The sequence below is a fragment of the Caretta caretta genome, chromosome 4 (genome assembly GCF_965140235.1).
Source record: "Caretta caretta isolate rCarCar2 chromosome 4, rCarCar1.hap1, whole genome shotgun sequence".
In the NCBI taxonomy this organism is placed as follows: Eukaryota; Metazoa; Chordata; order Testudines; family Cheloniidae; genus Caretta; species Caretta caretta.
In genome coordinates, this window is record NC_134209.1 from 103087278 (window position 1) to 103102072 (window position 14795).

General features: G+C 39.6%; 1 protein-coding gene across 2 annotated transcripts in view; it reads left to right on the plus strand.

Annotated features, from left to right (window-relative positions):
• NFXL1 (nuclear transcription factor, X-box binding like 1) overlaps positions 1-14795 on the plus strand; it is a 91646-nt gene that overhangs the window by 47079 nt on the left and 29772 nt on the right. For both annotated transcript variants that reach the window (XM_048848390.2, XM_048848389.2), the window contains exons 15-16: positions 5182-5203; positions 12804-12944. In XM_048848390.2, coding sequence (XP_048704347.2) covers positions 5182-5203; positions 12804-12944 — 163 coding nt within the window. The remainder of the gene's footprint in view (positions 1-5181; positions 5204-12803; positions 12945-14795) is intronic.

The window sequence follows — 14795 nt, forward strand, 5'->3', positions numbered from 1 at the left end:
TTGAAAAGGAATATCCCTAAACAGTACACTGTATCCCCATCAGGAGTTGGTTTATTGTGGGAAATGTAGTCTGGAAGTTATCTGGCAGGGTTCTGTGATCACCTGAGGAGTCTGATCCTGGGAGTCACCTGACAGGGACAGGAAGGTTATAAAAATACAGGAACTGCTCTCTTCAGGGTTCTCTTCAGCCATTTTTACTACCTCAGGATGATGGAAGCTACTGCAGGCTCTGGCAGAGGCAAGGGGACTGGAGAACCACCAATGCAGGTGGTCCCCAAAGGACTCCCAAGGAAAGGGTGAGCTACAGTGAAGGGAAATGCACGTAGAGTTTATTTTTTAAAGATCCATATATTTTTCATCTGAGTAATTAAAGAGCAAATGTCTTTGTGCAAAACGTGAAGCATATAACATATACACAACTACAACATGCCTCTATCGAAAGTTAAACTATAACCCAGAAGGCTTGTGTATTTGATGGGATTCTGGGAGAGTATATTTTCCAGCTTTTGGGGTATCTTGGGGGGCCAGCATGGTCCTGGGGCCTAAGGCAGGTGGGCTACTCAGTAAGGTGTAGCAGACTGAGAATTGGTGCGCAGGAAATGTGCCACAGGGATGAAGGAAGGAAACAGTGCTGTAACTTTCTGAGACCCAGGGAAGCTTAAAACACACAGGGATCCAGAGGTTGGGATTTCCTTCGTAGGAGTTTGGGCTCTCCCCGCTGGCAACCCACCACCAATCAGATACGTGATAGAGGCCAGGATAGAATCCATTTCTCCAGGGCAGCATTTAACTGCCTTTACCATGAAACCCTCCTTTGTCTTCCTGTAGTCTCCTGCCTCTTTCAATACTCACTTTCGAGTTTCTGGAACAAATGAAGCAGGGTCCTACAGACAACAGCCTCCTTCACTAAACAAGTATGATTTTTTTTTACCTAACGCAGCTCCATTTTGTGTGCTGAATGAGGCAGGGTTTCAGTGGGAAAAAAATAGTATGCGATTACATAGTGCATACACCCAAGGAGGGCAAATTCAGGTGGCACCAGCAACCTTAATTCTGGCATTTCTTAGTTTTTAAGCACTTGACTTTGCAAACTTAATGTTCTTTTAGACATTTTGTGTGTGTAATTTCCTAGCAAACTGGAAAACAAATCTGATCACGTGGCATCATACTGACACCAGCATGGTTCATCAGGTGGGTTGGAGCTTTTATATCCACCACACAGACGTGGCACTTGAACTATTGGAGTAATTAATAGTCATAAGGTAGTAATCTAAATGGACCAGCACTAGAGGGCGAATAAACACTTTTGTTACACCTTTGCTGATAGCAGAGAAATGACAAAACTCAGGAAAGTTGGGTTCCTTTCCAGGCTGGGGTAGAGGGCACACTACCCATGTCCCCCCAGTGTGACCTCTTCTGCCCTGTCCCAGTCTTGTCTGTTTCCCACTCCAGTTCCATTCTCTTCACCTAGCCAGTCCCACTGTCCACTCTTCAGGGTTCTCATCAAATCTGTCTCCTCTCACCACCTTCCACCACCGCTCTTCATCCCCAGTCTTCTTGCCTAGCTAGGCCCAGATTCTGTCCTGTCCCCCTTTCCAGGCTTCTAGTTCCAATTTCTTTTCCTCCCCACATTTTCAGAGGTATATGACTTGGCCAAATTTGGATGGATTTTCATGGGGACAGCAAAATGCACATCCATGAAACACAGGTCACACCCTGCAAAATTTCACATTCCTTCTCTAAAGCATGGGTCTGCAAGTGCTTTTCAAATAAAATATCAGAATTTTTTTTAGCATGGACAAAACATATTTTCCCTTTTTTCCATAGCCCTGTCCTTGAATTTCCCAGATTTCACGTGAGGCAGACACCCCGCATGGAAAAATTCAGCCTGATTAAAGTTAGGTAAAGCTATAAGCCCCCTAAATACACACACAAGAATATAGCAGTGCTGTATTTGAGGTTGATATAGATGTCGTTTCTGTGTTAAACTGCTGTGTAAGACAGTTTTCTCTAGAGTACAGTTTTGTGCTGAGAACAAGAATAAAATTAGCTACATTTTCTCCTTAAAAACTCACCTGTCCAGTCATTTTGAATAACCATGCATGGAAAGTAAATACCTATCCTCCTATTTAATATTTTACTTTTTTGTCAATTCTATTGCTGTTGTGTAACTTGAACACTTGTTTCATTTCAGATTTGACGTATGTTGTAGCCCAATCTGTGAATTGTATATTGATTACTTAAGAATTCACAATTATCACTCTGAGATTTGACAGGTTCTTGTCCCAAGATCAGGACCAGTATTATTAAAATTACTGTTTAGTTGAGAACCCCGATGTGCAGTTACAACACGCTCACTTTAGGAACTCTTCTGTATTTGCAATAGTTTATTCATACATTTAGCAAAGTCACAAACACTCTAAACTAGCAAGGTAGATAGAGATAATACAGAATGTATATCTGAACATCCATATACTTGCACCAGATCTTGCAGAACAACCTGAAATGTTAGTCAGTATTTTCCTCATCACCACCAGTGGCCATCATCCTGGCACCTCCCAAGGATATCTCTCTCCTCCTGCCCACAGTGTGGGATACACTTTTATAATATGTTACGCTGAAGCCTCTGTGTCTGATGCATATTCAGTAGGAGTTTCTCCCCTCTTCCTTATTTGTATTTCCTCACCCTATTAATTTTGGGGTGCCCTTCTCCTATAGGTTAGTATATTAATGATCTCAATTTATTATCCTATATGTCAGACATCTGCAGAGGTTCCCATCCTACAGTATCCAAAAGCTGGTGTTAGCTCATGTTCCTATTGTTGGCTGGTGGTGGTATGGACAAACTTCCCCCTTAAGCACTCTAGTCCAAGTTCCCCAAAACTGAGAGGTGACCATTAGGCCATTTATCTGTGCCAGAGTTAACAGGCTTCTAGCCTGATGTTAAATGCTAAAGCCAATGTCTTACAGGAAACAGGCCTGTAGTTTCCTTGCATTACTGCTGAATAAAATAAATGCTAAAGACCGCTCTGTGAGCTACAGTATATAGCTCTGAATGAAGAACGCATGCTTTGCCTTGCTTGAAGACATTTACAGATATCTAAAGGTTGGATATTGAGCATTCAGAGTTCACTAAAATACTGCAAATATGTAAGCATGTGCTTCACTTTAATCATGTGAGTGTTCTTACTGATTTCATTGTTACTACTCATGTGAATAAACATTTGCAGCTTTGGGACCTAAATAAGGAAATGACCATTCTCAAAATAGAATGTTGTTAAATTGTCTCTGAGCTCTTGTTTATGATGTAATATGAATAGTAATATTATTAATATTTCTGCCCTGCTTAGTCAATGTTCCAGTCAAGTGCCTTACCACAAAATATACATCTCCTTAAATCAGATATGGTACATTCCTAATGGTATCCTGGAATGAATAGTTTGAGGTTGGGAGAAACTTGCATTTGAAAAGACAATGGCTAAATGCAAAATATTTTGAAGAACAGCTGATATTAGTCTGATGAACATACATGATCTCATCTGGTTTTAAAAGTTAATCAGGGTTGGGCCTGTTCAATACTTGAGGTGAAAGGGGCTTGGAGATGTAGAAAGCACACTTCAGGATAAAGCAAAACAACCATGTTCATAAACAGTTGTCAGTAGTTCTGTTAATCGTTATTTGACAACTTTAGATAGGTGAGAGGCCAAAGGGCTGGATAAAAACAAATTTAATATCGGCCTTTATGAAGAGTTTAAAAGGAATGTCTGGAAAGTTAAGTATTGTGAACGTACTGGGCCAGCTTTTTCCTCCTGCACTAGGACAGATTTTGTGCTGATATGAAGGACAAAGATGCTGTAAACCAGATTAACTGACTACTGGTGAATCATCTCAGGATATGGGGATTCCTCAATGATGTAGAGCCCCTCGAAGGTTCCTGTGCTCCCAACTCTTTCTTGTAGCCAGGGGAAAGTAGCATCAGTGGGGTGTCCCTGTATCTTGCTGTTTTGTGGCAACTGGAAAGGCCATTTGGAGTTGTTGGTAGCTGCCGTATGTCAGAACAATTATTGCCACCCCCGCCTTCTAGCCTAAATTCCTCCATGTTCTTTAGCCAGATCTGAGGATTGGGGTCATTGTACCTGAAATTTAGTAAAGCTTTCAATAGGAGGTTCCAGTAGAGGAATGAGAAGGATACTCTTTGGAAAAGATACTGCAGATCTGAACCTGGTACTCAACCAAAGGTAGAAAGTAAGCACCATCAACACACAAACTGAGCAGAAGATTGATTTAGGCTCTCCTGGGTTCCGCCATTGTTTTGTATCTTTGACCATCTGAAGGAAGAAATAAATTTCTACAGGAGTAGACCACTTACGAAAAAGCCTCTAAAATTGTGAAATAGGGAAAATAATGCCTATTAAAAGACTCAAAGGAGTATGCTTAGAAAACAATAATTCAGAAGTTTCTGCAATAAAGATAATACATTTCTTTATACAGCCTTGCTGAGTCTGCAGTTGGAATACTTTATTCTGTCTATAAAACTGATAAATTAGAATCCAAGTAAGAATGGAAAATTAGAGGTTAACACATTGATCTAACAGTGTAGTTGCGCTCCAAAAGCAGCATGAATGTTGGACCCACCCTTTGACCTTGATGTGGTGCCATGTAGAGCTGCCCTCCATGAGACTGTTGCTGAAAGGGGGTGGTGTTAGGGGAGAATTAGAACAAGTGGATTAGGGAGCATCTTTGCTAAAAGGTACTGGTCAGTCCTACTAACTGAGGCCATATCTAGGAATGCCCTTAAATTCATGTGAACTCTCAGACTTAAGCTATGTCTACACTAGCACTTTTGTTGGTATAACTTACATCACTCAAGGATGTGAAAAAAACACCCCTGAGAGCGACATAAGTTGCACTGACAGAAGCACCAGTGTTGACAGCTGCCGCTGCTTGTTGAGGTGTTTTAATTATGTTGACTGAAGAGTTCTCTCCCATCGGCGTAGGGTGGCTATGGAGGAGACCTTGTAGCAGCACAGCTGCATCAGAAGTTCTATGCATTTGTGGAACTGATGTTTTATAACTGATTATTTCCCACAGCAAAACATTGACATTGCTTCAGATGCCTTATTGCTTTAAGGAGTACACCTGTTCGCAATTCTCTCAATATTTTTTTTCCCTTCTTTGCAGGGAATGTCTTGGGCAGCATGAGGTGAGTCACAGAGAAATGACCATTTGAGTGAATATGAAGTGTGCATCATTTTGTTTTGATTAATTAGTTCTTACAAAAAGTATTTTTTGCATTAAAATCTATGAAGTGTTTTTATTTGAGTGCTGTCGTGTTCATTAGGACAGTATTATAGCATTTTGTATTAGAAAATGTATAACAGTTGAATTTTAGGTTGTTTGATCAAAGTTTAAGTTCTTGGCTTTTGAAACGCCATTTTATACAAGTATTGGGGTAGCCGTGTTAAAATGTATCCACAAAATTATTGTTGTTTTTGTACATTTTATACAGGTTATAATGGTGAAATGCTCTTGGACTAGTGAGTGTATTTAATTGCATGTTGTCTGTTTCATTAAATATTTCGCTCCTTTTTTTCGTTTGGCTTATATGTAAGCAATGTTCCTCCTCTCCCCCATCAAATTTTCTTGTCCAAGTAGCTGCCATCACTACACTATTCCTCAGAAGGGATGGAGCCTTTGCATTGCATATGCGACAGTAAATGGTAATGCCACTGTGTGATTTAGATGCAGAGTGGGAAGATTGGACGTGGGGTGGAGACTCTCCTATGAGATCCAGCGAATTAACTTTTCATTTGGTGCAGCCTTCTGTAATCTAGTAGTAGAGATTTTCTCTAGAGCAGTGGTTCCTAAACTTTAACAACCCGTGAACCCCTTTCACTAAAATGCCGAGTCTCGCGAACCCCCTCCTAAAAATGAACATTTCCAGGGATTTTCTCCTTTACCTGGGTATAAGTTAGAAAAGCAGTGATCTTGGCAATATAAAATTGGTTTTTATGATGTCCTGATCACACACTATGTATTTATTATTATTTATCATTATAGTATCTTTATTATATTATGAAAATGGCAACACTCTTCTGAGATCTCACTTCTGTTGCTTGTATCATTTTGAATAAGCCTGTTAAACAACAAGGCTCCTAGGTTTCATCAAGGAGTATCAGATGTGAAACAGCATGTAGGGATTTAAAAAAGCCAACTCACATCAAGAATTCCTCCTATACAAGCATTCAGGTCTTGAGCAGTCCAGGCAAACCACTCAGGTTACAACGAAGCTTAAACTTGTTCATCATCATTTTAAAAACGATACTAGCTGCTTGTTTCATTTTAAGAACAGCAAAAAAATCTACCTCCCTTTGTATTTCTTATAAGGAGTCTTGAAGTTTAAATCTCCTCTGTGTGTTAGATATGCTGGCTTTGAACTGCTTAGCTCTTGGAAGTCCAGGGGCTCTGGGCTGCTGGCCCCGGGGTCCCGAGGGACAGCTCTGTCCGCCGTTAGGGAATTTTTTCTTGAGAACGCCCTGAAACATTTCACGAAGCCTAGTTTGGGAACCACTGCTCTAGAGGAAAATGTAATTAATTTTCACAATCATTTAACAGTTAGAAAAGTAATCCAAAAATCATTTACCACTTTTTATAATTAATTTTTCACTAATTTTAAAATTACAGCTACATTTTAATGATCGTATTAGCAGGTGTTTTGTTAGGCTTATTGCAGACGTTTCACTAATATGTCAAGTTTTTGTAATATCAGTTTTCAGAGTAGCAGCCGTGTTAGTCTATATTCACAAAAAGAAAAGGAGTACTTGTGGCACCTTAGAGACTAACAAATTTATTTGAGCATAAGCTTTCGTGAGCTACAGCTCCCTTCATCGGATGCATTCCGAATGCATCCGATGAAGGGAGCTGTAGCTCACGAAAGCTTATGCTCAAATAAATTTGTTAGTCTCTAAGATGCCACAAGTACTCCTTTTTGTAATATCAGTGACATTCTAATTTAGAGCCCTTTTAAATTAGACAATCGAGATGTAAAGTTTATTTGTTAGCGGTCATTATGATTCATAATTCACATAATTGTTGTAATCATAACCATGAGGTTTTTAAATCAGATGTTCATTGTTCCCATATAACTTTCCTCAATATATTTCCAATTTATGCTGGAATGTTTTTATATAAAATGAGTGTCTGCATTTTGGTACACCATGTACTGTTGGCTTGATGTAGATATCATGTAAGTGCATCTACAAATTAGTTTTGAAAGTTGAAGTAGAAATGACACCATCTTGTATAGTAATATGGAAGGTCAAATGTTACAAAGATGTATGTAGTCTTTAAAAGACTAAGTAAATATTTAATACTGGCAAACAATTGTCCTAATCTTGTGCACACATTGTTCTGTAGTGTGAATGAAAAAGATATGTACGGTATGTCTCCTTTGATTTAAATGAAATTGGTGTTTTTTTTCCTTGGTCATTTAGTGCTTATCTGTGGAAACTTGTGAAGTATGTGAGAGTCAAGATTTAGGTTTATGGTTTTGTGTGTGCATAATTTCAGTGGGAGGAAAAGTTTCAGAGGTTAGATAAAAGGTATACACTTCACATGTGCTTTCTTCAAAGTATTAGAATTTTTTTATAGAAATTGCCTTCTGTACAGATAGACTTAATGTGTGCAACCAAAATCAGTATTTTTACTGACCTCGGTAATTTTATAGTTGATCTAAATAATTTCTTCTTTGTGGTAAGTAGTCTCCTTTTCAACATCATGTATGCACACCTTCTTTCTATCTGTTTTACGTCAACCATTTCTCAGACTTTCTCTCTGTTTTACTTCAACCACTTCAAGCTATTTCTCAAAGATTGCAGTGAGTCTGTACTCACTGCAGTCTCAGTATAGTGGGGTTTTGTCCACTCAGCAGGATGAAAAGGGTTTGTGGCTCCTTTAAGTTTCCCCTACTGCCTTTAAGTTTCCCCTATGCAGGGAGAGCAAAGGGGACAGTTTCCAAAGCCAAGGGCAACTGGAAGAGGCTGGCTCAGGTGGGACATTGGCCATTGTTTGTACTGGGGTAGGTAATGAGGTTAGGTCTAGTTGTCTCAACCTAGCAGGTAGCAAGAGTCCAGTGCAGGTAAGGAGTCCAGTTCCCTCATAAAACTGACATTGGAAATGGACTTTGGGAAAGGCATCCCTTAATGAAGCTGGGAAAAGGGTTTGGTTCTCTTAATGTCTGGTACAGTAGGGAGACAACCCCTCTTTTCCAATTGCTTCTCCTACCCTCGTATGAGGGGGTGGTATGGTCACAACAATGGGCAAGGATCAGGTTAGGATGGGTGAGGGCTGACAACAGTACTCCCAAATAGGTGGGAATGATTAAGGAAATAATGGTGGCCTGTGCTGTACAACCGATTGCAGAGTATTTTCCAGGTGAGGTATGTTAATAAAATTGCCACCTAATTAAATCACATCTGCTGCATTTTACCTTCCTTCCTGCATGGCTGGGACAATCCCACTCATTGGATTTTGGAATTCGTGTGTCCTTTTATATCTCATTGCTGTATAGGATTGTGTTCTACGTATGTCACTACTTATAGCACAGACCCCTTTAAGACCGTGTCATCCTTCCTCCCCCTGCCCCATCCACATTAGAGATATTTGTGGGCTTTGGGATAAATTTATAGTACTAAGTCATGTAAGTTGTACTCTGTCATGAACTCCAAAGGTGTGCCATAAATAAATCCTCATGAACGTATTTGAAATCTGCATGTTACTGCACCCCTTTGATTACGTGACTTCTAAAGGCTGGTGCATAGACTTCTAAAATACCCACTACAGAAAAATACATAAGCTAAAACTTCCCCAAACATATATACGGCAACTAAACACAATCTAATAAATTATGTAGATAAACCTGACATGATAGAGTAGTATTTAAGTGCTTTAAGAAGCTATTTGCAGCTATCTTTAATGAATAATTCTATGGAATTACCTTGTTTAATGAAAAATAAACTCAAAGATAGACTCTTCCCATTGTGAAGATGTTATCCCATCATACCATCTCCTCCATAAACTTATCAAGTTTAATCTTGAAGCCAGATAGGTCTTTTGCCCCCACTGCTTCCCTTGGAAGGCTATTCCAGAACTTCACTCCTCTGATGGTTAGAAACCTTCGTCTAATTTCAATGGCCAGTTTATATCCATTTGTTCTTGTGTCCTCATTGGTACTGAGGTTAAATAATTCCTCTCCCTCTCTGGTATTTATCCCTCTGATATAGAAAGCAATCATATCTCCCATCAACCTTCTTTTAGTTAGGCTAAACAAGCCAAGCTCCTTGAGTCTCCTTTCATAAGACAAGTTTTCCATTCCTCGGATCATCGTAGTAGCCCTTCTCTGAACCTGTTGCAGTTTGAATTCATCCTTCTTAAACATGGGAGACCAGAACTGCACACAGTATTCCAGATGAGGTCTCACCAGTGCCTTGTAGAACGGTACTAACACCATCTTATCTTTACTGGAAATACCTCGCCTGATGCATCCCAAGACCGCATTAGCTTTTTTCACAGCCATATCACACTGGCAGCTCTTAGTCATCCTATGATCAACCAATACTGCAAGGTCAGTCTCCTCCTCCGTTACTTCTAATTGATGCGTCCCCAGCTTATAACTAAAATTCTTATTAATCTCTAAATGCATGACCTTACACTTCTCACTATTAAATTTCATCCTATTACTATTACTCCAGTTTACAAGGTCATCCAGATCCTCCTGTATGATATCCTGGTCCTTCTCTAAATTGGCAATACCTCCCAGCTTTGTATCATCCGCAGACTTTATTGGCACACACCCACTTTTTGTGCTGAGGTCAGTGATAAAAAGATTGGTCCCAAAACTGATCACTGAGGAACTCCACTGGTAACCTCCCTCCAGCCTGATGGTTCACCTTTTAGTATGACCCGCTGTAGTCTCCCCTTTAACCAATTCCTTATCCAACTTTCAATTTTCATATTGATCCTCATCTTTTCTAATTTAACTAATAATTCCCCATGTGGCACGGTATCAAACGCCTTACTGAAATCTAGGTAAATTAGATCCACTGCGTTTCCTTTGTCTAAAAAAATCTGTTACGTTCTCAAAGAAGATCAGGTTGGTTTGGCACGAGCTACCTTTTGTAAAACCATGTTGTATTTTGTCCCATTTACCATTGACCTCAATGTCCTTAACTACTTCCTCCTTCAGAAAATTTTCCAAGACCTTGCATACTATAGATGTCAAACTAACAGGCCTGTAGTTACCCAGATCACATTTTTTTTCCTTTCTTAAAAATATGAACTATGTTAGCAATTCTCCAGTCATATGGTACAACCCCTGAGTTTACAGATTCATTAAAAATTCTTGCTAATGGGCTTGCAATTTCATGTGCCAGTCCCTTTAATATTCTTGGTTGAAGATTATCTGGGCCCCTCGATTTAGTCCCATTAAGCTGTTCGAGTTTCACTTCTACCTCGGATATGGTAATATCTACCTCCATATCCTACCGTTATCCCTAAGCTCCTCATTAGCCTCATTAAAGACTGAGGCAAAGTATTTGTTTAGATATTGGGCCATGCCTAGATTATCCTTAACCTCCGCTCCATCCTCAGTGTTTAGCGGTACCACTTCTCTCTTTCTCTCTCTCTTTTATTTATATAGCTATAGAACCTTTTACTATTGGTTTTAATTCCCTTTGCAAGGTCCAACTCTACTTGACTTTTAGCCTTTCTCACTTTATCCCTACGTGTTCTGACCTCTGTATGCAAAGAACAGCCAGGCTTTTGTTTGTTTGTTTGTTTTTTGGTTTTTTTTTGTACAACCATTTTGGTGGTGTCTTCCATTGTGGTTTTATGTTCTGATTTTGTTCTAATTTGTTTTTTCTCATAATTTTAATTTCATTTTTGAATTCTGTGGCAATAGATTATATTAATCTGACTCTGCATGTGTACATTCTTTTATGCTAGCTCCTTTTTAGATGTGGTTCAGTCTTAGCCTAAAGTACAGTTATTGTGGTTTTAGTTCCCTAGCTACCTATTTAAAATTTAAAATGTAATCAAATACTAATTTTAAAACCAAAAACAAACAGTCCATCCACTCCTAAATCCTCCATGTCTAGTATTTAAACTTCCTCTATATTTTTGTCTTTGGTTTTAATTCTGCTTTCCAGTTGCAGGCAGGTCTTTAGGTTGTTCTGTTGCTGATATCAAAACCACTTTTCATGCAGAAAAGACTGGGATGAACTGCTCAAATTTAGAAGGTTTTGTACTTCCTCTTTTAGCTCTGTCCCTCTGCAGTCTCCTTCTGGTAGATCTGTATTGGGAAATGGTGAGGCTATATTTACTTGTTCCTAATCAGTTTCTAAAAGTGACCTTCCACTCTCATCAACTTTTTTCCTATTATCTCCACCCCATCAGCCTCCTTGAAGCTATGGATTTCTTGTGCTGATAATGATAGTGAGATTAATTATATTAGTCATTCTAGTTTAGTCTCCTGCTGCTGGAACACTATAATGTTTTCTTTAAGATGCTCTTTTGATCTGTCACTGACATTCACAGCAGAATGACTAATACCTGCCTGAAGTCAGGAAGTGGAAGTGAAACCTGAGAAGAAAAGGAAGCAACTTAAAATATTAAAGTGTAATTCTTTTACCCCAAAGAGCCACATACTTCTAGGTATTTGGGAAGATGGCTCACGCTTCAGCCAGCATAGATAGCTTCAATTTCCACATGATACTGTGGAGAAGTGGAGTAATTTGGCAATGACAGCCTTCCACATGTCCCATGTCACAATCATATAACCAACCTGCCATCCAGAACACTTCTCAGATTCCCTGTTGAGGATATCCTACTTCCCAGCCCCTGAAAGGGCTGTCACCAAGTCCACACAGCCACAAAAATGAATTATTATAGAAATTAGGTGTATGTGAGAGTTGGAGGGAGAGCCCAGTTATATGGGGCAGGGGCAGAACTTTGCATAAGGCCCACAAAATATTTGGAAGTGTCAGTGTATAGGTAACAATATGGAGCCTTTAGTCTCCTAACTTCTCAGTTGGAGTCTAGCCAAAATGTAAGTAGTTACTGAAAGTTATCCTAGTCTGACAAAATTTGTATTCAGTGCTCTGTGAAATTATCAATTTTCAATTCCTAATGGATGGGTGACAGCATCACAAACAATTTTGAATGTGAACATGGTGCATTAGTTAAAGGAGGGGAACTGGGAGTGAATAAGTTTAAATTCTAGTTCTGACACTGACATGCTTTTTGATGTTGGACACCTTTCTGCATTCTGTTTCTCTGTGGAGTTACAGTGGATATGCTTAAAGTTCTGGTTTTAGAGATGATGTATCCGATGATATATCCTATGTGTAGGGAGATTCTGGAGCTTAATTCTAGAACTAGAATGGACTTTGAGTGAGCTCACTATACATAGTGTCTCCATGGGGTTATTGTGAGGCTTAATTCTTTAACAGTTGTAAAGCACTTAGAAAGTCTCTAGCAAAAGGCCCAATAGATGCGCAAAGTATTGCTAAAACACACTGAAAGTCTGCAACTGATAGTCTGTTTTCCAGATATTCAGCAGCTGTTTTCAGAAAGCAAGCTTGTTAGTTTTTTTATTTACTTAGGTATAATATAAAATCAAGTACATAAACTTAATTGAACTTTTCATTTTACTGTGTTAATTAAGGTTATTTGTCAGACATTCAGAAGCACCAGAAGTTCTCTATCGTGGTACTAATGCCATACGTTGGGTTTTTTTAACCTTTTAGGCGAGTCCTTTACCATGTCACTCTGCGGGCCCCTACTCATGTAAAAGATTTTGTGGACGGCTGCTTGATTGTAAGAATCATACCTGCATGAAGGAATGTCATAAATTTACCAAAGTAAATGGTAATACTGACAGGCAAAAGGTAAGTTTTAGAGGTTGTATTTTTCTTTCGTCTGCTCTTGGCTCAAGAACACAAGATTTGCGGTCAGGAAACAAAGGTTCTGTTTCCAGCTCTATCAGTGACTTACTTGGCGACCTTTAGCAAGTCACTTAACCTTTCTGTGTTTTCATTTCATCTTTAAAATTGGGATAGTTGTTAATTAGCTATTTTGTAAATATTAAGCACTGTTATTATTTCTGTTGTAACATTTAAAGCTAAGTAGTCACGTAGATTTTTTTTTTTCCCCCGTCCAGTATCACTTTTTTGTATTTTTATAAACTTCCTCCAAAGTCAAATATGACAACTCTTCCTGGGTTGTGTGGCCTACTGATGTAGTGTTGGGAGGAATCCAAGTTTATCTTGAGGGGTGAGGTAAGGGGGGTTCACAAACCCCATGATAGTTTGTTGGGGAGAAATTGCTCACCAGTCAAACTTGCAGTACAGAAAGCCAGCAAACCCTTTAACAGTAGAGAAATTCTACCTCGTCACTAGAAGTATGTCAGAACCACAAGGCTGAGATTTCCACACACAAAAAAGTAGTGAGACTGCATGTTAAGATCCATCAAGAGACCACTAGAGACTATTTTAAAAAAAATTCCTACACTATAAGATTATTTGCTTGTTGAGTACGTGAAGCCAGGGGCTAGAAGATTGTAGTTGCTGGAGGTACGATGAAACAAAAATGAGAGATTGGGCAGGGATGAACTGCCCTAGTTTTGAGTTGACAAAGTGGGTGAGGTAATATCTTTTATTGGACCAAATTCTGTTGGTAAGAGAGACCACCTTTGAAGCTTACACATAGCAGTTCTTCAGGTCTGGGAAAAGTATTCAAAGTGTCACAGCTAAATACTAGGTGGAACAGATTGTTAAACATAAGTAGGTAACACACATTACCAGGGCCCTTTCAAGGTGAAGATGGTCCACTAACACCACCATAGTAATAGGACTAAAAGGGGGGTTAGTCATCAGAACTGGCATACTCAGTCTGATCAGATCCAGCAGGACTGGAAACAAAACTTACTGTAGCCAGTAAAGGCAACTAAGGTCACGGTGTCTGTCCTAATCTCACTTAAGGGTCGGTGGTCCTTCCTGGGTCTGCCTAGGTTTGTGAGGCACCCTGCTACCGCCAGCTCTTAGCATGAGGAAGCCTTGTTTGTGTCTGTTGTGGGTCAGCTCTTGGCTCCATTGACCACAGGCAACACAAACACTTCCCTCTCAGCCTATGCAGGCTCTAATGTTTCTCTGCAGGCTAGTGATGGGCACACTTCAACCCCTGAGCCCTCCGAGTGTCCCATTGGAGTGTCCAGTCCCTGTTCCACTGAACACTTACAGTAGTTACAGATTCACTGCTCCCAAAGAAGCAGTACTCCCCAGCTTGCCAGTTACCACTGAGCTCATCGCTCTGCTTATCTTGTAGCACTTAAATAAGGTTAAAGTATAAGTTTAAAAGTTCATTTAACAAAGGAAAGAGATCCAAATGGTGGCAGGTAGAAATATTGGAAATAAATGGTTGCATATAAAATAAAATCATAACATGCATTCTAAAACCTAGACTTATGTAACTAATGCTTACCCCCAAAGTCCTTCCAGCATTTTACAGCCAGGTTGGCTGTAATCTTTCATTCATGAGGCAAGTCATGCTGTCTGCTTCCCTCAGTGGAAAAGCTCTAGGGCGTCTCCCAGTACCCCCAGCAATACTCCCCTAAAACATTGCTGTTACTCATAAACAGGAAGTCCCGCTGCTAATTGCTTTTTCCTGTTTGCCTCTTTCTTGTCAACTTCACAATCTCTTGTTTGGCATTTGGCTCAGACTGCAGATAGGCCTCTGTTGTG